The following is a 24,179-nucleotide window of genomic DNA, read 5'->3' as shown; positions in this document are numbered from 1 at the left end:
CCTGTTTGCACACTTCAGCAAAATGTGGAACGCCAAGGGAAATTTTACTAACCTTTAATTTCCTTGTAGGAAGTAGACAAGTGCTTAGCAGATGGTGCTGACGAACATCTACAACTGATCAGCCTCTGTGCTACTGTGATGCAGCAGTTAACTCAGAATTGCTGAAACGTTCGTAAGATGTTTAAAACTTAAATAAAATAACCAAAACACCTTTAAAGTGAATATACAATTTATTTAACATTCAAACTTCATTAAGACATGTGCAATATGGCAATTTTAATTACTGGGGGTTTAACCCTACCTAGGATATGATTGCTTGCTGGGGCTTAGCAACAGGGTCCAGTTCACACTTAGCACTAATTAAATACTTTATTGAATAAATACAATACCAAACAAAATGCATTCAAATGCTTTCTAAAAAAAAAAAATCAATTTTAAAGGCCTTTCTATTCAGGCTAATGACAAACACAATAAAGGCAGATATGCTAGTTTAACATAATTGGCTGATTTTATACAGCACTTATATCTTTTAGTCCACAAGTATATTATTAAATGATAGAGAACATCTAATACAACCATTTCTACAGAACTAGGAAATAAATTTCTAAGAAAGAAAGATTTTACAGACCCCATCTTTTATACCCAACCCCAACAGTCTAACTCTAAAGAGGATAAAGCCAATGCCTTTCTCCTCACAAGAGCTCACGACTAAAGTCGCTTTGCTATCAAAATCTGTATTTCTGATCCGTTATGAGCATTGAGACAAGATTCAAATATTCCCAAAGAAAGAAGCACAATGCACGTTGTGATCGCCTATTCAGCAACAGCGAGCACTGCATTCAAAACTATCTCATCCCAGGAATTAAATAAGGTCAGCCACATTCATTGGCATTTCCTCCACTGTAGTATTGTAGAAAGTCTCAATGTCACGAAGAATCCTCTTGTCTTCTTCAGTAACAAAGTTTATAGCCACACCTTTCCTCCCAAATCGACCCCCTCTGCCAATTCTGTGTAAGAAAAAAAAAAATCAGCAATTAGAATGTTTCTTCTCAAATTCAAATGAACTACTGAACATGATGATCCACTTGTTAACCATCAGCTGCTGTTTACTTAACAAGGTTATAGTTCGTGCTTCTAATTGGAGCACTAGCTGCTAATCAATATCTAGAGAAAAAAATCTTCCTTTGCAGTTAGTGCCAAAAGGATTCAAGGCTTGTCTGGCTGCAAAATGAGATTTTATCAGGTGTCTTGAGCACTACTTTTAAAGCAGATGACAGTATTGTGTTTGGGGTAGTGAAATTAAAGCCCATACCAAAGTGGGCCAGCCAAGAGCAGATGTCAGCCTGGGACAGATGTAAACACCAGGGATAAAACAAAAAGAACAGTTATGTAATCCATTTCGACGCACCTCTGGAACTGTAAACTGTAAATACAAATGCTGCAAGGTTAACTACTGCCTAAAACTCACAACTTTTTCCAGTGGGAAAACAAGTATTTGGTATGGTAACCCAAACTTATCACTGCTTTTTTGCTCAGTTTCACACGTTGTAACTCAAATTACTCAAAACGTGTTTACCTCCAAAACAGCTTTCTACCTTCCTGATAGAAACCAGACAACACAAACCACCTACTAGACTAACATACAAAATGCCTTGGCTGGAGCAACTTAAAATATCAAATAATCATGACAAAAGAAAAACAAATATAAATACCGACTCGCTCTTTATTCAAACAGTGTGCTGTTTCGCTTATGATTCCACGTCCTAAATTACGTCAACGCCGTTTCTGAGCGCCATCTCGTCATCAACTGCTGCTATCGACTCCTGTATTTTTTAAAAAGTCTTTTTTTACATCATATAACAAAGTACAGTTCAATTTACTTAGGGATAAAGCCACTATAACTAAACCAGGGACTGCTCAAATTGCTACCAGACAACACCAAGAAAATCCCAACTACAGAGGAATCATCGAGAAAGCACATGGACACAGGAACTTCACTAAAAACTCAAAAATAAGCTAAGACCAACAGATCTAAACAACCAGATTTGTATGTATTAAGTCCACAATTTGGGCAACATTTACAACTGTTTTCCCACTGTAAGATGACCAATCTTCCCAAGTACAATTTTAGTTACACCTTACCAAGTTGCTAAGTCTTTTTACTTCCCTGATTTGAAGTTACCTTTCAAATAAATCAGTCAGTAGAAAAGCCATACATGAATTCCTTTTCCCAATGCAGTCAAGATGCCACCTACTCACCTGTGAATATAGTTTTCACGATTGGTAGGTAGATCATAGTTTATAACCAATGACACTTGTTGCACATCAATCCCACGAGCCTGAAATACAGTAATATAGTGTTCAACTCCAAAAAAAAAACCCCACACAGCTATTTAATGTAGGCCACAAAATAGTAGTGAACTATATTAAGTGGTATAGCCCACTGTGGAGTGTGGTCTGTTCTTTATTCTCCCAAAGAGCCCAAGTTGGTAAAGGTTATTAAAAAACCTTCCCCCCAAAACAAACTTTTGGTAGATTAAACAGAACAGGATGAGGCTTACCAACAAGTCAGTAGTGATCAGAACGCGGCTTGACCCTGATCGAAATTCCCTCATGATAACATCTCTTTCCTTCTGGTCCATGTCACCGTGCTGCAAATTAACAAACCTTAATTCAAGAATCACCAGTCAAACCAATATTTAACTTTATTGACATGTATGAGACCAAGCGTCCCTGGCTGCTACAGGAGTATAGCAGACAGGTATAGTTAAGAAACAACTTTATTTTGAGCAGGGGGAACGACAACACAGCACTTAACAGCTATATTGTAGTCTAAATCCTGCTTTAATGAAAATACAACACTGTAATTACCACTGCTAGGTTACAACACCTCTTACCAGAGCAGAAACTGTGAAGTCCCTGGCATGCATTTTCTCAGTGAGCCAGTCCACCTTGCGCCTTGTGTTAAGAAAAATAACAGCCTGAGTAATCGTCAGGGTCTCGTACAAGTCACAAAGTGTATCCAACTTCCATTCCTACAATATTTCAAAGTTAACAGTTATTAAAATCTAGTTTCCAACTCCCATGAGAAATTCATTGTTAGACCTAATACATATAGCACCAAATCTTAAGACAAAGGACACTGGACATTAAGAAAGAGGTCCACCCCAGTCTTTACAATCTAGTGCAGTTATTTTTCTTCTTGTGTGTACTCTGCTAGCATTACTACAGAAACTAAGACAATCTTAGGTTCTGTAATTTTAGCACAGTGCTTATACAAGAAGGTTAAAAAAAAAAAAGCTACATCTTAATGTCTAGTAATTAGACACATTACCTCTCTTTCAACATTAATATAAAACTGTTTGATTCCTTCAAGGGTCAATTCTTCCTTTTTCACCAGAATTCGAATTGGATCTCTCATGAATTTTTTGGTCACTTCCAACACATCAGTTGGCATTGTGGCAGAAAGCAACACAACCTTAAAAAGACCACGCTTATGTTACTGCACAAATAACACACTTTCACAATACTCAAAAAACAGACCAGCCTCACTATGAAACTGTGTTACAGTTCTGCACCAATTGCTTTAAGGGAAAAAACCAACATTTCAATTGTACTGCAACCTGCATTAACCAAAGTCCCAACTACTATAGGAGAGGGAGTAAAATTAAAGCTCACCTGAATACTCGTATTTAGTTTTTGGAAAATCTCATAGATTTGATCCTTAAACCCTCGGCTCAACATTTCATCTGCCTCATCCAAAACAAACATTTTGATCCATTTTGGAGCTGACAAAGACAAAGCCATACATATTATCAGCTCTAGACCAGTAAGAATAGGATTGCAAATTTTAATTTGTGATAGCAAAAACAAATTACATTCAATCAACAATACTCACAAAGGTATCTTCTGTTTAACATATCAAACACTCTTCCTGGTGTACCAACAACAATGTGTGGTGCTTCAGCCTGCAGTTTTTGCATTTCATTCCGAACATTGGTTCCACCAATGCAGGCATGACAAGTTGCTCCCATATAGTCTCCAAGGGCCAGAATTACCTTTTGGATCTAAAAGCCAATACCCTTAGTTATTATGCAGCAGAACTATAGGCTGTGACTAAAATTCCAAAGCACAATGGCAAATATCTGGTCTGCAAATAGCTTCTATGCATGCACAGCACTTAACTACTTCCAAGCTTAAAATGCAGACTGATCTAACAGCTTCCTGATAAAATTCCCTTAAGGTGTCTTCCTTATGCCTTGTCAAACTTGGAATCTTGTTGCCCCAGATACCAGCTATGTTAATTAAAAGATCTGAGTTCAATCATTTCCTACATTGCTCTTCATTGTGTAGGAAGGGGTAAATACTGGAACAGTGGAATGATCTCTGCAATTACATCTAGGACAACATGTGGGTACTTAAGTTTTCCCCGAGTACTGGAATTTGTCATTTTGACCTTAATAAAGCCTAGTTTTATTAGCAAGGTTTTACTTCAAAGCCAATATAGCAGTGAGCTTTGAAAACATAGCATGCAACAGATGCATCACAAACTACTGAGACAGTCAAAGAACATGTCACTGCAGTTTTCATGTTGCACAACTGCATTCAAACTTCAAAATGGGAACAGACCTAGTCCACCCTGAAAAGAACACTTTGATTTCTCAAACCTCTTACACAACCTTGCAAACCATACCTGCACACCCAGTTCCTATGTTGAACTTTCAACAACTCCCTGCATGCATGGACAATTAAAAGGAGGGCTCTAATAGGACCGATTTACACTAAGTTTTAAATTCTTCACAGTTGTGAAACCTGAAACCTATGCAACACGCAAGCAGTTTTTTTGAACTACACTATCAATACCTGTTGAGCCAGTTCTCTGGTGGGGGCCAATACTAGTGCTTGGGTCTCCTTGAACTCAATCTCCAACTGTTGCAGGATGGAAATAGCAAATGTGGCTGTCTTGCCAGTACCTGACTGAGCTTGAGCAATCACATCATACCCTAAAAAAAGTAGGATACATATTTACCGATCCCACATCAAACCGCCACTTCTAGTTCACACCATGTATTCCGTTTGGAACATTAATTATGCCCAAATCATCAAGTGATCAGCAATGAGCATTCTCTTCATTTCAGGTCAGTCCCGAAAGATGATTGCCATCATTTCACTTTAAGGAATACAAACAGGTGCTAGTCCCCCAGAAGTTATTTTCCCTTTTATGGTCCAGGTCTATGTAGAACAGTTAATTCATTTCTATCAAGTGCTAACTAGTTCTTTTACCTTTAATACAAGGAATAATAGCTCTCTGCTGAATAGCTGAAGGCTTCTCAAAACCGTAAGCATAGATGCCCCGAAGAAGAGACTCCTTTAAATTCATATCGTCAAAGTTATCAACAATCTCATTCCAGTTGCTCTGTAAGTTACATATAAAAAAGACCGAGTAAGTGGGATGAACAAGCTCACCTTTCCACCGTTTCAAAATCCACACACATTCCTTACCTCGATGACACCATCGGGGTCCATTCCCTCTGGGCCTCCATGTTCTCTGCCGACGAGAATACTGCAGTTAGAGAACTTCCCTTTCCCACGTCTTCTCAGGGGCACACCAAGGGACAGCCCTAGTCTAGGCGGCCTCCTCGGGCTACCCTCCCCTGCACGTGTACACTCTCCAAAGCACAAGAGGGCCCGTGCGCGCCAGTCCGAAGGCCGAGAATAAGGGACGCCCGGAAAGGCCGCACGGACGGCGGCCCTTCCCCCCCAGGCCCGACCGCCGGGCGCTGCCGTCTCGGCGGCAGACCGTCTCGCGAGAGCTCCACGCGCTGAGCTCCGCCCCTTACACTGCGCAAGCCGGGGTGATTGACGCGGGCCGAGGCCTGGCAAGAGCTGTGCCAACGGTTCGCAGGGACCCCGTTGCCGGCGCGGTCCCAGCCGCCTTGTGGAGGTGACGAGCGGGCGCCGCTGCCACCCTTCCCCCCACCCCACCCAAAGTCGAGCACTACAACTCGCGCCACCCGCCGCCAATAAAGCTTTCGGCCCGTTACAGTGTACCGACTGCGGACTGCGCCACCCCTTTAAACGTGGCCCCGTGGCAGGGAAACCGGCCGCGGTTTCAAAGCGTCTTCGGGGGGACAGAGGACACCCTCCAACACCACTCCGTTTTTGTACCCTAGTCACCCCACAACCCAGGCCCTACCCATCATGGAAGCTTCTCGAAGGGCAGGGGGGTACTGCACCCCAAGGAAACGCCCATGAACCCAGAGCTCCCTGCCCCATGCCGTCCATTACACTGTCCGCTCGCGTCATATGACCTTCACCACAAACTACCACCACCGAGAAAGCGCCATACCTGTTATAATCCGCGGAGCCACCAGACATGATCCGAAGAAACACTCAGCGCCCGACTGGAAAGACAGCGGTACCGCGCCACCCGTTTTTTATAGGCTCGCGGCCGGAACCCGTTTTCTGCGGAGGAATTTTCTTGTCGCCCTTCGGTCATCCACCAAATTGTGATCCTGGGGTCCTTACCTCAGAAAATATCCTAAGCAAGTGGGTGGGAAAATCCAAATTTAGTGATTTCTGGATCTTACAGGGCCGCTGGAAATCCCAGGACCTTGGGGGAAGGCTGGGACTCTTTGCCTTGCGGCGGAAGAATATTGCAGCAAGGGGTGGGCAAACCAAGATCCCGGCCCGCCCCGCTCCTACGGGGTTTCCGCGTCCCTGAAGCAGAGACGGCCGGGGGAGCCGAGCGGCACCGGGAGGCGGAAGCCTGGCGCGGTTGCGTGCTGGGCAGCCGGCGTTTCCCCGCGGGCCAGTGGGGCCGAGCTCGCCGTCCGCCGCCGGCGCTCGGGGCCCGCGACTGGGGCACGGCCCCGCTCTGCACCTGGGGGGTGGGGGGGTGGGGAGGAGGGGTTCGGGTTCTTCCGCCGCCTCCCGCCGCTGTTCAACTCGACCGTGAAGAGCCTTCTGGCCGCTAGCTGAGCGCTGAACGTCTCTTCAGATCTTAAAAGTGTGAAACTTCCTGCGAGGGAAGATGTCGGCCACCCAGCTCGTCCCAGAAAACCCGGTGCACCGGAGTACATTGTGCCAAGCGGGAAAAAACTGTATAATGTCATTTACAAATGTCTCTGGAGTAGGCAACTCTGTTCTCATGTTGCCTCTGGTCTTCTCTCGTTCTCTTTTTAAAATAACAGTAATTTTAACGTGTGAGGAATGCCCGATAAAATCACTGAACTTTTGCAAATGCTTAACAGCTAAGGAACGAGTAATTTTCCTGTGATGCAGGAATGTAAATGGACGCTTCCGGCAGCTACAGCGCCATGCCCCTTGGGGACTAGATAGATTTTTGATTCTAGTCTATGTTGGTCTTTTTGTTTTTGTTTTTTTCAAAAGGCTTTGAACTCTAGTTGTTTAATACCCAATGCATGTTGATTTAATGGAAAGTGAGAGCAGTACAACCCTTGCTGCTTAAATAAACTGCTTGATTCTTTAAGCCCCAGAGATTTTCAACCGTAGCCCTAACCCAGGCCTGTTGGAAAAAAAAAAAAAAAAAATCAATGTATTTAGTCATTTAACTTTAAAATGCTACCCACACTGCAAGATATTGTCAAGGGAAACATTTCCTCATTAATTCAGACAACCACCTAAAGTCAGCTAACTAGAAAAACTGACTCTTAATTTTATATGTATATGATAGTTAATTCTAAATATATTTTTTTCCAAAAAATTTATTTGAAAACTCCTGGCGTGCCAGAAACTGTGACTAAAGCTAATACCAAGATGACAAAGTAGACTTGGGCCCCAGTTTAGGGCTGCTGCTCCTTACCCATCCCCCTGTAATAATGATCAAATTCAGATTTGAGGTAATGCCAGACATTTTCTGAGAATGGGTCAAAGGTCCTTACTGTCTCATCTAAAACCTACTAAAACTCTCCGGGGATGGATATAAGAAACCCAAGGAGATACTAAATCAGAAAAATGACCAACCATTTAGTCTCACTTGAGTCCTTAGGGTGAAACCAATGAATCACAGGGTGAAATCAATCAACAGTTAACACCTAATTGTTGAGTGTTTACTTTAGATTTAGCGCTACTGTTACATGCTGTGGAGGATTTCCAGAATCTCTTTTAAAAAAATAAATAAATAAAGGTTAGATTCTGGTTTAGATCACAAGTGCTAAAGAGGTTTCAAGGTAAAAAAAAAAAAGGGGGGGGGGGGTGGGGAAAGCGTCCCAATCAAAAATCCAGTAAAAATCCACAGTCAAAAGCCAAAGCCACAGTGCCTGCGGCGTTACAGTGTATTTCTAATAAATGCGGTGCTTACGGAACATTTGCATGTGGTTACCAAATACCACCAAGTAATAAGTGAGTTAAAGATCCAAAATATACATATTAACAAAGTTTGTATACCAACAGAGAGCATATTCTTTTTTTTTTTCAACGTTAATTTTTTTGGGGGGGCAGAGAGAGACAGAGCATGAACGGGGGAGGGGCAGAGAGAGAGAGAGACACAGAATCAGAAACAGGCTCCAGGCTCTGAGCCATCAGTCCAGAGCCCGACGCGGGGCTCGAACTCACGGACAGCGAGATCGTGACCTGAGCTGAAGTCGGACGCTCAACCGACTGCGCCACCCAGGCGCCCCAGAGAGCATATTCTTTTATGGTTATGATAAACTTTCTACTTACCTGAGATCTAAAATTAGCCTTCTCAAAGTCAACTGCATCTGCTTCTTTGCTACCCCGGATCATGTGAGGCCACGTATACTCTTCAGTAGCCTCAACTGACCATTCTAAATCCAGCTAGCCATTGTAAGCCACTGTTCACCAGAGGAAATCCAGGAATTAGTACGAATTTGTCAGTACAGCAGAACCTTCGAAACAGTAGGCTTTATATTGATGGTGATGGCTCCTTACAGAAAGTACCAGGTATTCTTTTGAGGTTCCCACATTATTTCAAGTTCATCTGTTGATCTTAGGTGATAGTTACGCATTTAAAGCATCGTCCTGACAAGCTATTGATATGCGTACGTTTGTTAAGGCACGCGCTTTGGATCTTTCACCAGTTTATTACTTGTGAATGTCATTTATTATTTGGTAAACACACCACATAATACGTGCTGTCCCTACATCGGTCATTTAAGTGTTTAAGAAGAATTGCCTTGAGCTGGATAGGGACAGTGGTGCTACTTACCTCTTTATTATTCAGTTGCTGGAGGAAATAAGAGGCTAGATTCTACCTGAATATAGGCGGTGTCCACTGCAGCAATTTAGAGGGCAGCACTCACTGACACAATCTTCACAATAACTTTGAAAACACTGTGCATAAAGATAAGTAAAGATTAAGAGAGTTGAAGGAGATGGGGAAAATTACGAGGACCACAGAAGGGAATGTGGAAAAAGACTGGGTTTAAATCTGTTAACCCAACATCCTTAAATTCTATTGTGTAACCAAGATATGGAAGGTTGGGTTTTTTTGTTTGTTGTTTTTTTTTTTTAGCTCTAGCTTCATAAAGACTAAAATAAAAACACATTATTGTACTTCAAATCAGTACCTCTAAAACTGCAGTATACATAAAAATCAATGGGAAGATCTGCTTGAAATGCAGATACAAATGGTGCTGCCCTCCCATCAAGATTCAGATCTGATCTGAGGTAGGGCCAGCTTCTTATTTGGAAAGTCTTGAAAACTAAAGAAGAGTTGCAAGATGACAGTAATGAACACCAAATGTTTCTCGCACTTAGCAACTGTTAACCGTTTACTATATCTGTTGTCCTTTGAGTTTTTTCTGAACTTTCTGAAGTTTTAGGCATAGTAGTGACACTTGACTCCTAATACTTCAGCGCTACATCCTAAAAATATATTCTTCTTCTATAAAACTACAGAAATATTATATCCCCCAAGTTTGCTATTACAATAACACCTACAAAGCTATCAATATTCATCATTTCTCAAATGTCCCCATAATGTACTTTATAGCCTTAAAAATAAAATGTAGGACTCGATCAAGGGTTAACCATTATATTTAGTGACCCAGTCTCTTTAGTCTGTTTTCATCTAGAACAGTACCCCCCCCCTTTGGAGAAGGGATTTTCTCGTCAGAAATTCTACCACAGGGGTGCCTGGGTGACTCCGTCGGTTAAGCATCTGACGCTTAATTTCGGCTCAGGTTATGATCTCGCGGTTCGTGAGTTCGAGCCCCAAGTCAGGCTCTGTGCTGATAGCATGGAGCCTGGATATTCTCTTTCTCTCTCTCTCTCTCTCTCTCTCTGCCCCTCCCCCGCTCTTGCATGCGTGCACATGCACACACGTGAATGCGCGCTGCCTCCCTTCCGAAGTAAATAAACCTAAAAAAAGAAATTCTAATATATATTCTATATATATATATATATATACGGATATATATATATATATATGGTATATGTGTATGTGGATTGGCTAGCATTTCTTGTGACCTCATTAATCTAGCGTGGCTGTGTTTCCTGTCTTCTAGCACATTCAGTTTTGGAAGATTCCAGACCTGTTTGGTTTTGTTTGTTTCAGAATGTCTCACACTTTGAATGTGTCTGATTGTTCCCTCCTTACTAGATTCAGTGTCACCATTTTTTGGCAAGAATGTTACATCTAGGTGGCAAAGCATCCTCTTGAGTCCATCATAACGGGAGATGTGTCGTGTTAGGGTTCCCGTTACCCCCAAGTGATTCTGATTCAGGTTCATCTACAGACACTTTGAGAAACACCTGCTTGTAAAACCTGTTGAAATTTTGTGTGTTATTTGAAGTCCTGAGACTTGGCCAGAATTCTGTATGACCAGCTCTAATCCTTTATTGGAAGTGCTAAAACTATTAACAGATAACTATTATGGTATGTAGCCTGGGGCCAGGTCCTTGCAGACAACAAGAAAATGAAAAAGGCACCCTTCTCCCTTTGAGTCCTACCGAGAAAGGAAAATAAGCACACAAAAACAGCTTAAGAGAACATTTCTCAATCAGGTGATCAAAGATTAGAAAATTTGACAATACTCAATAGAAAAACACATACTCTGCTGTTGGTGGGAGTTTAGTGAAACATTTTTTGAGGATATTTTGACAATATGGTGAATTAAAATGCACGTGTCCCTTGACCCAACAATTCCCGTTGGGAATTTTAGCCTCTGCGTGTAACAGCACAAGAACCCAGAATCTGCCCTGCCCTCTCCCCCTTGGGGGGGGGGGGGGGGGGGGGGCAAAGAAGGAGAACATCTATTCCTTTTCGTCATTATTTTAATAGCAAAAAACCGGGGCGCCTGGGTGGCGCAGTCGGTTAAGCGTCCAACTTCAGCCAGGTCACGATCTCGCAGTCCGGGAGTTCGAGCCCCGTGTCGGGCTCTGGGCTGATGGCTCAGAGCCTGGAGCCTGTTTCCGATTCTGTGTCTCCCTCTCTCTCTCTGCCCCTCCCCTGTTCATGCTCTGTCTCTCTCTGTCCCAAAAATAAATAAACGTTGAAAAAAAAATTTATAATAAAAAAAATAGCAAAAAACCTAGGAACGGTCTAAATGTCTATCAAAAGGAGACTGGTTAATGAGTTGTAGGCCATGCACATTACTTAGCCATTGAAAACCAATGAGGTCCACTTTTCTCTTCTAAGAAGATGCAGTGGACACACTTTTCCCTATGTCTCCAGCAAAGCACAACTGAAACCCCCGGAAGTTGTGGATAGAGCAGACACAAGAAGGCTGAGAGGGGCAGAAGAGGGCAGGCTGGCTGGAAACCTTGAGACGGACATGTGAGTTCCCTGGGTTTTTGCTCTTGCCTCCCATGTCTGGGTGGTCTGAAAGCGGCCGTGCGTGGCGTCAGGCGGTGGCCGGATCGAGACCGGTCTCGCCCTGCGGGACGTGCTGCTCACGTGCTCTGAGCTGCTCGCCAGCACTGTGGGTGGGCTGCGTGGGCCTTGAGTCGGGTGCGGGACGAGCGCTCCCATAGGCACTGCCCGGTCTGCGGAATTGCCCGTGGCTCTGGGGTCCCTACAAAAGCAGCCGCTGAGCCCACGCGACTCTGGGTGGTAAGTACTTGGGGTCCCAACACCTGTTTGGCGGTCTTCTGCCCTGAGGGCGCCTGGCTGGCTGTGTCTTCCCAGGCTGAGGAGGTGAGCTCTGGCCTGACCGTCCAGCTCTGCTGGTACACACCTGATGTAGTGGTCAGGGTGCTCTGCTCCCCGGGCCTCCCTGTTTCTCCCTCGTGGGAAAATTCCTTTTTCTTGAGCTGCAGAAAAAGCTGGTGCTTCTCTTCCGGCGGGCCGCGGCCGCCGTGGGGGGCCCAAAGCTTCTCTGGCAACTTCAGAATCTGTTCCTGGGTCTCCTCGGGTGACATTCTCCCCTCCAGCTCCTTTTTTTCTTCCTTTTCTCCTTTTCTTCCTTCGTCTTCTGCCCCATCATCCTGCCCACCTCTTCCACTTCATGCTCCGTGTGCACTCACTGAAAGCCAGACCCGGGATGGGGCTGCAGGGAGGCAGGTGTTCAGGAAGGACCGTCTCCCTGGCCCAGGTGGAAGCCCGACCCCCCAGCTACTGGTCCCCGGTGCCCAGTAGACGGGCAGCCCAGTCTCGACCTCATGCAAGGAAAAAAACCTTTGCTCCCTGAAATACTCTGTTAAAGGGATGAAAAGACAAGCTACAGCCTGGGAGAAAATATTTGGAAACCACATATCTGACAAAGTACGGTTGACCCTTGAGCAACACGTGTTTGAACTGTCTGGATCCACTTACACACAGATATTTTTCAATAAATGCAGTACCATTCTGTACAATGTATTTTGACTTTCTTTTTTTTTTTAATTTTATTTTTTAGGTTTTAAAATGTACATCCAAATTAGTTGGCATATAGTGCAACAATATGTTCAGGAGTAGATTCCTTAGTGCCCCTTCCCCATTTAGCCCCTCCCCCTCCCCCAGCCCCTCCAGTAACCCTCAGTTTGTTCTCCATATTTTTGAGTCTCTTCTGTTTTGTCCCCCTCCCTGTTTTTATATTATTTTTGTTTCCCTTCCCTTAGGTTCATCTGTTTCGTCTCTTAAAGTCTTCACCTGAGTGAAGTCATATGATTTTTGTCTTTCCCTGATTAATTTCACTTAGCATAATACCCTCCAGTTCCATCCACGTAGTTGCAAATGGCAAGATTTCATTCATTTTGATTGCCGAGTAATACTCCATTGTATAGATATATTCCACATCTTCTTTATCCATTCATCCATCGATGGACATTTGGGCTCTTTCCATACTTTGGCTACTGTTGATGGTGTTGCTATAAACACGGGGGTGCATGTGTCCCTTCAAAACAGCACACCTGTATCCCGAGGAGAAGTGCCTAGTAGTGCAATTGCTGGGTCGTAGGGTAGTTCTATTTTTAGTTTTTTGAGGAACCTCCATACTCTTTTCCAGAGTGGCTGTACCAGCTTGCATTGCCACCAGCCATGCAAAAGAGATCCTCTTTCTCTGCATCCTCGCCAACATTTGTTGTTGCCTGAGTTGTTAATGTGACCCCTTCTGACAGGTGTGAGGTGGTATCTCATTGTGGTTTTGATTTGTATCTCCCTGATGATGAGTGATGTTGAGCATTTTTTCATGTGTCGGTTGGCCATCTGGATGTCTTCTTTGGAGAAGTGTCTATTCATGTGTTTTGCCCATTTCTTCACTGGATTATTTGTTTTTCGGGTGTTGAGTTTGATAAGTTCTTTATAGATTTTGGATACTAACCCTTTATCTGATATGTCATTTGCAAATATCTTCTCCCATTCTGTCGGTTGCCTTTTAGTTTTGCTGATTGTTTCCTTCGCTGCGCAGAAGCTTTTTATTTTGATGAGGTCCCAGTAGTTCATTTTTGCTACCATTTGACTTTCTTAATAACATTTTTTCTAGACTACTTTATAAGAGCACAGTATATTATATATATAACATACAAAATATGTGTTAATTGACTATTTTTTTAAATTTATTTCTTTTTTAGTGAACTCTACACCTAATGTGGGGGTCAAACTCATGACCCTGAGATCAGAAGTCACATGCTCTTCCCACTGAGCCACCCAGTTAACTGACTATGTCCATATTGGTAAGGCTTCTGGTCAACACTAGTAATTAAGTTTTCGGGGGGGGGGGAGTCAAAAGTTACGTATGGATTTTTGACTGCATGGGGATCAGTGTCCCTAACTCCTGCATTGTTCAAGGGCCTACTGTACTAGTGTCTAGATATAGTAAAACTCAAAAACTCAGGGCGCCTGGGTGACTCAGTCAGTTAAGTGTCTGACTTCCATTCAGGTCATGATCTTGTGGTTCGTGAGTTCGAGCCCCGCATTGGGCTCTGTGCTGACAGCTCAGAGCCTGGAGCCTGCTTTGGATTCTGTGTCTTCCTCTCTCTCTCTCTGTTCCTCCCTACCCACCCCCCCCCAAATAAATAAACATTTTAAAAAACCTCAAAACTCAATAGCAAAAAAATCAAACAATCCTATTGAAACATGAGAAATAAACACGAAAAGCCATTACACAGAAGGGGATGTATAGATGGCAAATAAGCACGTGCAAAGATGTTAAACATGATTAGCCATTTCAAAAATGTGAATAGAAACCACAATGACTTATCGCTATACATCTAATAGAATTGGCTAAAATAAAAACAGTGACAACACCGAATTCTGACAAGGATGCAGAGAAACCGCGTCTCTCATACATTGCTGGTGGGAACGTAAAATGGTACAGCTACTCTGGAAAACAATTTGGCAATTTCCTACAAAACTAAAAGAGCATCTATCATATGACACAGCAAATGTTACTCCTAGACATTTACCAGAGAGAAATGAAGACTTATGTTCACACAAAGACTTGTACATGAATGATCATAGCAACTTTATTTACAGTAGTCAAAAGCTGGAAACAATTCAGGTATCTTTCAGCTGGTGAACAATTAAGCTATACTACATCTAGCCATGGAACACTACTTAGTGGTAGAAAGGAAGAACTATTCATTGATACACACACAACCTGGATGAATCTCTAGACTATTAGACGGAGTATAAAACCCCAACGTAAAAGGTTACCTACTGTATGATTCCATGTATATCACATTCTCGAAAAGACAAAATTATAGAAAGGGAGAGCAAGTTAGTGGTTGCCAGGGTTAAGGAAGGGGCAGGAGAGAAGTGGGTGTGGCGATGAGAGAGCCACAAGAGAGATCCTTGTGGTGACAGAAGTGTTCATGCCTTGTCTGTATCACTGTCAATATCCTGGTTGTAATAATGTTGTGTAGTTTTCCAAGATGTTACTTACCATCGGAGGAAACTGAGGAAAGAGTACACGTGTTATTTCTTGCAACTACGTGTGAATCTACCATTACCTCAAAACAAAATTAAAACTAAAAAATACAGAGAATCATCACTAAAGGTATCATGGTATTCCAGGTTGGAATAATAAAACTGGATACTGGAATAATAAAACAACAGTGGAAAATAACAACAATGAGGTCACTAGATCTGTACCGGTATGGAAAGATTGTCAATATATGTTGTAAACGGAAAAAGTTTGTTGAAGAACATTACGTTTAGCAAGATCCCATTTGTGTTTCAAAATGGATAGATATACGCATAGTTTTATGCAGAGAACGATGCTATCTTAGTCTGCTTGGGCTGCCATAACCAAGCACCATAGCCTGGTGGCTTAGACAACAAATTTATTTCTCACCGTTCTAGAGTCTAGAAGCCAAGATCAAGGTGCCAGCAAGGTCTGTGTCTAGTGAGAGTTCTCTCCTCGGGTGGCAGAGGGCAGCCTCCTCACTGTGTCTTCACATGGCCTTTCTTAAGTACATTTGGGCAGAGAAAGAGAGAGGAAGCAAGTTCTCCGGTGTCTTAGCTATAATTATTTCAATCAGACTTTTCCAGAAGGAAACTGATTTCCTCTAGAGGCAATGAGAGAGAAGACAATTTTTTTATTTTCTACTTGACATACTGTTGTTTGGTTTATATTTTTTGTACCATTGGTGTATCTCACATCTATAATTTTTAAAACAATAATTCTGTATGATACGGACTGAACTGTGTTCCCCTAAGTTCATAGAAAGGGGCCCAAACCCCTGGTGTGACTAGATTAGGAGATAGGGCCTTTCAAGGGTGACCAGGTTTAAGTGAGGTCATAAAGGTGGGGGTTCTAATCCAAAAGAACTGGTAAAGAACGGGTGGCTTTGTAGGTGGCTTTTTAAGAAGAGGAAGACACCAAGGGTGTGCATGCGCACAGGAAAGGCCACGTGCACACACAGTGAGAGGGTATCTGTCTGCAAGGCCAGGCGAGAGGTATCAGGAGAAAAACCGAACCTGCGGACACCTTGATCTTGTACGTCCAGCGTCCGGAACCGTGAGAAAATGAATTTCTGTTGTTGAAGCCCTTCCGTCTGCGGTATCCTGCCATGGCAGCCCTAGAAGACCGATGGAAGTCATTCTTCAGGTTCAAAGATCCGACCACATCTGGTGTAACCTATGGGGTGCCTGGGTGGTGCAGTCGGTTAAGCGTCCGACTTCATTCCAGCTCATGATCGTGCAGTTCGTGGGTCTGAGCCTCACGTCAGGCTGTCTGCCGTCAGCACGGAGTCCACAGCCTGTTTCAGACCCTCTGTCCCTCCCCTCTCACACATGCTCACTGTCAAGAATCAATAAACAGCTTTTTAAAAAAAGATGTGTTAGGGCATGATTTTGTTTTTTAACACAGCAGTGTTTCCTTTATCAAAGGACTAACAATAGATTTAAAAAATAATTTGTTATGTGATTTAATTTGTAAGAGTTATGCCACTTTCTCCATCCTTTTTATGTCTCTCTCTCTTTTTTAATGTTTCTTTATTTTTAAGAGAAAGAGAGACAGAGCATGAGTGGGGGAGGGACAGGGAAGAGGGAGATGCAGAATCTGAAACAGGATCCAGGCTCTGAGCTGTCAGCACAGAGCCCGACACGGGGCTCAAACCCACAAACCATGAGATCCTGACCTGCGCCAAGGTCGGATGCTTAGCTGACTGAGCCACCCAGGTGCTCCCTTTCCTTTTATCTCTTAAAATTTACTCATCCTCTTAGGGTCAGCCCAAAAGCCTTTTCTTCCACCACGCCCTTCCAAAATACCCTAAAAAAGAAGCGATTTCCTTCCTTGGACTCCCATAGCCATTCTGTGGTACCTCTTTTACGATAGTCATCATGTTCTAGCTTAGTAGTTTAGCTTAGGCATCTCATCTGTTCTAAACTATAAATAAGCATCTTGAGAGGAGGGTTTCATCTTTGCATCTCCCACAACATGAAGCCCAAGGCTTTGATGCTTACATTAGTTTCTATTGCGGTTGTCACTCATTACACAAACTTAATGGCTTAAAACAAAACAAAACAAAACAAAAAGCATCAGCTTTTAATTCTAGAGCTCAGAAAACTGCAGTGTATCTTACGAGGTTAAAATCAAGATGTCAGCAGAGCTGTGCTCCTCCTTGACACTCTAGGGAAGAATCTGTTTCTCGTCTTTTCCAGCCTCTAGAGGCTGCCCACATTCCTTGGCCTCTGGCCACATCACTCTGGTTTGGGGGATTAGGATGTGGACATCTTTGTGGGGTGGGGGGGGGCATTATTTTGCCTATAACAACGACCAATCAACATGTTGAATAGTGTTTACAATAAATATTGAGGGGAGACAGTAAACAAATCATTAGAATAGAATAGAGGTGATACAGAAGAGCTTCTAAGAAGTTGTGAATTTTGGTCCAAAAATGGCAAAATGACTTTTTTGCTTCTTTGATTTGTAGGTCAAAGGAACCGATTAGGAGAAGAATTTTTCATTGCTGGCAGTAATTCCTTACACATATAGTAAGCACTCAACTATTTTTTGAATGAATGAGTGAATAACTAGAAGAATGAATAGTAGGACTCACAGACGGAGGAACAGTATCTATTCTACACTATCTATCTACAGTGATTTGCAATGTTGATATTCTGTTCAATTTCTTTTAGACAGTCTATTACTCCTTGTATGGAGAACTATCCACATTCAAAAAGGACACATCCTCATGTTCCCTCCAGCTTCTATGCCACTTTCTATCCCCTGGAGTGGTGATAATTTATATAAACGTTTTTTTTTTTTTAATGTTCGTTTATTTTTGAGAGACAGAGAGAGAGAGAGAGAGAGCAGGGAAGGGCAGAGAGAGAGGGAGACAGAATCCAAAGCAGTCTGCAGAGCCCCAAGCAGAGATCAAACTCATGAACCATGAGATCATGACTTAAGCCAAAGTCAGACGCTTAACCAGAGGAGTACCCAGGGGCCCCAACAAGGAGCTATTTAAAACTGTCTGGACTGTGAAACAAATTGTAATTCTACTTGCAATTTCTTAATCTTACTTTTTTAATGGTACAGATAATACTTTTTTTTTAAATTTATTTATTTGTTTGGATGGGGGGGGTGCAGAGAGAGAGGGAGAGAGAGATAATCCCAAGGAGGCTCTGTGCTGTCAGTGCAGAGACCGACCCGGGCTTGAACTCACCAACCGTGAGACCATGACCTGAGCTGAAATCGAGTCGGCTGCTTAACCGACTGAGCCACCCAGGCACTCCAGTCCAGGCAATACCTTAAAAACAATAAAGGACATTTAAAAGGCGAAGTTTTTCCTAACCCTACTGCATTAAGAAACAAAGCTCAGTGCAGCAGAACATTTCCTCTTGTTCGCTGCCCCATTAGTTGCCTTGGTATTGTCACTTCTGCCAATGTTATTTGTGAATTCTGTAAGGGGAATCTGCCCAAAGTGCAGGCTGGATCTGAAGGACAGGCTGCTGCTGGTGGTCCTTAGATCCAGTCTTTACATCGGAATCCGTGGTGCAGTAGACCTAGAAGTGAGGCAGGAGTTTACAGACCTTGTTGCCTTGGTACAAATCCGGCCATTCAATTCTTCAGGCTTCATGACTGTTACCATGCTTGAGCACGATCTGAGCACCATTATTTACCTGATATTTTTACAAGTTGACTTGTATTTACTCCATTTGAGTGAATCATAGGTTTAATTTGTTGTATTTTTCTAATGCTGATCAAAATAATGACATAGCTGTCAAAATAAATACTGTATGTCAATATACTCCATCTGAAAATTCCTGACTCCTTGGGGATACACTGGAACAGACTGGGGGCCTCCCAAAATCCAGCCAGACTATGGCAGAGGCCAATTAGATCTTGGTTTCCAGTGCTGAATTCTGAATGAGAAGCCTGCTGAAGTCTGTGATTAGCCCGATAAACATTAATTGTCAATTGTTTTTGGTGAAAACTATTTTCTATTTTATCAATAGAACTTGGGCAAAAAAAAAAAAAAAAAAAAGCAAAACAAAACCAAAACCTCCTAGAACTGCCATTCTGCTACCTTCCTGACCCCCGTTGAAAGGCTGAGGCGAAACATAACTTACTGGTGCTCTCTGAGACTGTTTCTGTTTAAGAAGGTTTCCTTTTTCCTTTAGGTAATCTCTACACCCAACATGGGGCTTAAACTCACAACTCTGAGATCAAGAGCCTCATGCTCCACCAACTGAGCCAGCCAGGGACCCCTTAGGAAGGTCTTCTAGTCTTCCCTGAAGAGAGAAGAGTCAGGGGGTAGCGTCCCCTTGCTGGAGGCTTTTATTTTTATTTTCCTTTAAAATTCTTTTGAAAAGTAACTTTAAAACTTTACACTGACACTCGATCTCAATAAAAAGAAATTATATGGGTTCTAATGTCATTTAATAAACTTTGGGGCAGGGCACCTGGCTGGCTCAGTCGGAAGAGTGTGCAACTCTTGATCTCAGGGCTGTGAGTTCGAGCCCCACATAGGGTGTAGAGATTACTTAAATAAATAAAAAAACTTAAAAAAAATAAGCTTTGGGGCAAGCAACCTATTATGACCACAACCTGTTATGTCAAGTACTTGAAATTTTCAAAGTACTAGGCTTATTATCCTCCACAGTAAATTAAGAAACTAGGGATCAAGGATATGTGTAGAGGCGACTGGGTGGCTCAGTCCATTAAGCATCCAGATCTTAATTTTGGCTCAGGTCATGACCTCACAGTTTGTGGGTTCGAGCCCTGCGTCGGGCTGTGTGCTGACAGCATGGGGCCTGCTTGGGATTCTCTCCCTCTCTCTCTGCCCCTCCCCTGCTCACACATGTGCTTTCTCGAAAATAAATAAACATGAAAAAAAAATTAAAGTGTATGTACCATCTGGTAATCTCAGGAATAGGGGATCAGAGAGGTGGAGAAAAGGACTTACTTAATTGTAATTTACAAGGCTCTATCTCTTGTGGTCAATAAAAAATACTAAAAATTTTCCTGAGATGTCCACTGCTATTCACATGTGTTTCCTTCATTCATTCATCATTTCGTCTCCCTACTATCGCAAAGCAAATACAACTTTGCCGTGTTTCTTTAATCTACAGGATATGTTTGCAGTAGAAAATGGAACGTATTCACTTAAATTGGCATTGAATTTTGATAGCCTTGATTTAATATGACCGATCTTTCTACATAACCTGACGTCTCTTGTGTTAGTTGATTAGGAAACCTCAGACCTCTGTGTCTAGCTGTCTTTTTGCTGGCTGTGCAAGTAAAATTAAATGTTGATTCTAATAAGCGTACATCTAAACACACCCTAAAACCTGGGCGCTTGGAGATGGGGCTGCGGTAAGCTCACCAGCAAACTGCCTCCAGAAGGCAAAGAAGACACTCCAGACAGAATTCCCTGACAATCCAGAGGAAGTGATCCTCTGGAGTCTCCAGCAAGAGTCTTTCTGTCTTTCCTGCCTGTCTCCATCTGGGGATGAGTTGCTGAACCTGTTGGACTCACTGAAGTAGGTAGTGAATGGAAAATCTATCAAATGAACTAAATGAGGTTCCCAGGTTAAAAAGTAGAGAGGGTGCCTGGGTGGCTCAGTCGGTTGAGCGTCGGACATCAGCTTAGGTCATGACCTTGTGGTTTGTGAGTTCAAGCCCTGCATTGGGCTCTGCTGACAGCTCAAAGACTGGAGCCTGCTTTAGATTCTGTGTCTCCCTCTCTCTTACCCTACCCCCACTCCCACTCTGCCTATCTCTCTAAAGAATATATAAACATTAAAAAAAATTTTTTTAAGTAGAGCCAGGGAGTTCCTTTCTGTATGAGTTTAGATTAATCAGATCAAAGGCTGTCTGATAAAACAGAAGGATGCTTGTGGGACATTGGGAGTCCCTGAGGGACAGACTCTCAGAGGGGTACAGATTGAGGCATAATTACTAAATTTTCTTTTGGGGTGCCTCTTTTTCCAATTTGAGAGACCTTCCTTCTTTGCAGGGACCCTGGTTCCTAGAGGTAAAACTGTGGAGGGGGGTTGGATGGTACAGAGATTAAATGATTTATCTCAAAATGCTCGCATCTGAATGCTTTGATTGAGTGGAGAGAGATAAGAATTCCCATGGACAATCCCTTAGGCTAACAAGCATGAAGTGAGGTTTCAAAGCTTCCCCGGGAACTCTGAATAATTCAGTTTGTGGATCTGGGTAGATTCTTTAGGCCCCCAGGGGCATTAACAGCCCCACCTTTGTTCCATCCTGACCTCCTCCTTTAAGAGGAACTTTAAAAAAAAATTATTTTAATGTTAATTTTTGAGAGAGAGAGGCCAAGGGGAGGGGCAGAGAGAGAGAGAGGGAGACACAGAATCAGAAGCAGGCTGCAGGCTCTGAGCTGTCAGCACCGAGCCCAATGCAGGGCTCAAACCATGAGACCATGACCTGAGCCGAAGGTGGATGCTTAACCGACTGAGTCACCCATACGCCCCTTTAAGAACTTTTTGTCTCCATATATTAAAATCTTGCTTTTGGGTTCAAGGAAGATGATAAGAGCTAATGAAAATAATGGTAAAAAGTCTGGCTAAAAACACACACTCAAGAAAACTGGAAAGGAGACAACAGCCCACAAGGCTTCTTAAATTGGGAAGCGCAAGGGGCAATAATGACAAAATTAGCAGACGAGAGAAAGCTTGGTCCTCAATGAGGTGTGGGGAAAACCAATGGACAACTCATTTATATTGTAGAGCAGCCAAAAGACTCAGAGATTGGAAGCTTCCTTTGGACATGGGATGCGAGACTAAAACATGAACATAAGTTGAAAATCCTTTGAAAAGGCAGAAACCTCCAGAACAGAGAGGAGCAAGCCCATTTCTGCACCAGAGCACCTCCAGACTCTGCGGAAATGCGACAGGGCCCAGTAAGTGCCAGCTCTCTGCCAGCCCTGGATTAGAACCCTGTGGCTGCAGAGAAAACTCAGGAATAAAAACGGACCAAGTTGCACATCAGGCTGAAATCACCAGAAACTTCTAGGAAGTAAAGTAGGAAAAAGAAGCCCAAGGACCAGAAAATCCCATGGGCCCATTAATTAAACCTTAGAGTGACTAGGAAATCCAGAGTTTCTTACGAGAACGAGATCTCCTTGAATGTGAATGAGCGAGGAAGAAGAACCACATATGGTCAAAAGCATTTGGCCAGGGTCTCAGGGACAGGGGCCTAAAGAAAAATGGCAACAATGTCTCCAGATGCTCATAAATTTGCAGGACTTACTCTCTACCATTTATGAGACCAACCAGAGGCTGAGGAGCGAACCTGGCCCTCTCTTTATGAAAAGGTCCTTCACAGCATCCTGGGGGTACAGATCAGAGGACAGTGGCTTCCCAGGTCCTTCCTTTGCACATGTGGTTGACCTCCCATCTCCCAAGACCAGCCCTAGGCTCAGGCCATCCGTATTCTACATGGTGATCTATCTGGAGGGTCCTCAGGAACCTGAATGGGAGCCCTGGGACCTGCGACTTTCAAAGTCAAGTGTACATTCTGTTTCCCGCCTTTCTCCCAACAGCCGTCAGCCTCCTCTGACTCTGATTCAGATCCTGAACTTAAAAGAAAATTAGAACCTGGATCCCAGTTCTGTCTGAAAGACAATGGAACAGAACAATTCTACGTGCTCACAAAACTTTCCCCCCCCCCCCCCCCATGCAATGAGAACTCATTGAGTGAGGACAAAGGAAACAAGAAAAAGCAGATTTCAGGAATTCCTTCCCTACTCCACGTAGTTGGGCAACTTTCTCTCCTTCATGCTGGCTAGTTTTAGAGGTTTGACTTCAAATATAATGAAGTAGTAGGTTTCTGAACCGAGGGTCCTCCTGAAGGTACACTAGAAATTTGGGGGTTAATGCAGAGAACCGTGGTTTTACGGTCTTACACTGTTAGGCTTGGGGAAGGGCCACGTTCACACTCAAAGGTCTACCTACTACCTGACAGAGAGGGTTTTGCTGTGCCATAGGGGTTAATTTTTCAGTTCTCTTTGCTGCCACATGACTAGGCCTGGCCCAGGCCTACCACAGGCATAGGGTGGATGACCTATTCTGTGACTGTTGGCACCAAACCCAGAGTTCTGTCTGACATTCAAGTAGGGATGCTGGCTAGGCAGTCGCATCGTATACGTGAGTCCGGGGGGACCCAGGGGTGGGCGCACAAGAAATCAGGTCGGAAGATCTCAGTGTGAGAGCCACTGGCATATGTATGGCATTTAAAATCATTGAACTGAATAGAATCACCTAGGGAATGAGGTAAAATGATGAGAGACTGGGTGGCAGACTGAGTCCAGAGGCACTCAAGACTTAAGGTCGGCCAAGGAGCCAGAGTCCGGCAAGCAGTCTGAGGAGGCGCCGGCGAAGGAGGAGAAAAAAAGAGAGTGTGACAAACCAAGGGAACAGAGGGTTTCAAGGAAGTCACGTACAACGGTTCAAACGCTGATGGAAGATGGAGTTCATGACTAAGAATCAACCACTTGTTTGCCAGATGGAACGCTGCTGGTAAGACTGGCCAGAGCAGTTTCAGGGATAGGGATAAAAGCTTGACATGTGTGGATTAAAGAGAAAATAGGGAGTTAAGATTCCACACGTAGTGAGCTGATAGAGTCTCAATATCCACCTACGACAACTCCCAGAAATGCTAGATGAATGAAAGCAAAGATTATTTTGAGTTTAGAGCCGAGAGGCGCCTGGGTGGCTCAGTTGGTCAAGTAGTTTGCCTCTTGATTTTGGCACAGGTCATGATCTCGCGGTTCATGGGCTCGAGCCCCACATCTGTGTCATCTGTGCTGACGACACAGAGCCTGCTTGGGATTCTCTTTCCCTTTCTCTCTGCCCCATC

The 24,179-nt window shown here is 43.4% G+C and overlaps 2 protein-coding genes, 4 non-coding genes and 1 pseudogene across 13 annotated transcripts in view; 1 reads left to right on the top strand and 6 right to left on the bottom strand.

The window, feature by feature from the left end:
- RFC4 (replication factor C subunit 4) overlaps nt 1-453 on the top strand; it is a 32,847-nt gene extending 32,394 nt beyond the window's left edge. For all 6 annotated transcript variants that reach the window (XM_040481048.1, XM_040481047.1, XM_040481046.1 and 3 more), the window contains one exon: nt 70-453. In XM_040481048.1, coding sequence (XP_040336982.1) covers nt 70-165 — 96 coding nt within the window. In that variant the 3' untranslated portion in view covers nt 166-453. The remainder of the gene's footprint in view (nt 1-69) is intronic.
- EIF4A2 (eukaryotic translation initiation factor 4A2) lies at nt 212-6,473 on the bottom strand. Of its 3 annotated transcripts, none has more exons than XR_005792303.1 (12): nt 6,350-6,473; nt 5,503-5,548; nt 5,284-5,416; nt 4,864-5,003; nt 3,899-4,067; nt 3,679-3,788; nt 3,335-3,478; nt 2,898-3,035; nt 2,562-2,651; nt 2,260-2,339; nt 1,713-1,823; nt 895-1,007 (listed from the first exon to the last, which is right to left on the bottom strand). XR_005792303.1 is itself a non-coding variant. In XM_040481042.1 (11 exons), the coding sequence occupies exons 1-11, from the start codon at nt 6,376-6,378 to the stop codon at nt 863-865; spliced, it is 1,224 nt and encodes a 407-aa protein (XP_040336976.1). In that variant the 5' UTR covers nt 6,379-6,472; the 3' UTR covers nt 212-862. The 3 variants fall into 3 exon arrangements, 1 of the variants encoding a protein (XP_040336976.1); XR_005792304.1 differs by having other exon boundaries at nt 896-1,007; nt 1,717-1,823; XM_040481042.1 differs by lacking the exon at nt 1,713-1,823 and having other exon boundaries at nt 212-1,007; nt 6,350-6,472.
- On the bottom strand, nt 2,396-2,535 carry LOC121034266 (small nucleolar RNA SNORA4). The gene has a single exon (XR_005792347.1). It is a non-coding gene; the product is annotated as a small nucleolar RNA SNORA4 (small nucleolar RNA).
- LOC121034262 (small nucleolar RNA SNORA63) lies at nt 2,714-2,845 on the bottom strand. Its single transcript, XR_005792343.1, has one exon. It is a non-coding gene; the product is annotated as a small nucleolar RNA SNORA63 (small nucleolar RNA).
- Nucleotides 3,111-3,286, bottom strand: LOC121034276 (small nucleolar RNA SNORA81). The gene has a single exon (XR_005792356.1). It is a non-coding gene; the product is annotated as a small nucleolar RNA SNORA81 (small nucleolar RNA).
- On the bottom strand, nt 5,105-5,173 carry LOC121034281 (small nucleolar RNA SNORD2). Its single transcript, XR_005792361.1, has one exon. It is a non-coding gene; the product is annotated as a small nucleolar RNA SNORD2 (small nucleolar RNA).
- Nucleotides 6,474-11,828: 5,355 nt separating the features above from the next.
- Nucleotides 11,829-17,190, bottom strand: LOC121034233 (G protein pathway suppressor 2-like; annotated as a pseudogene).
- Nucleotides 17,191-24,179: the final 6,989 nt, after the last annotated feature.

This window comes from Herpailurus yagouaroundi, unplaced genomic scaffold (genome assembly GCF_014898765.1).
Source record: "Herpailurus yagouaroundi ecotype Mexico unplaced genomic scaffold, PumYag 159, whole genome shotgun sequence".
Taxonomy (NCBI): domain Eukaryota; kingdom Metazoa; phylum Chordata; class Mammalia; order Carnivora; family Felidae; genus Herpailurus; species Herpailurus yagouaroundi.
This window is presented reverse-complemented; position numbering and strand designations above follow the sequence as displayed.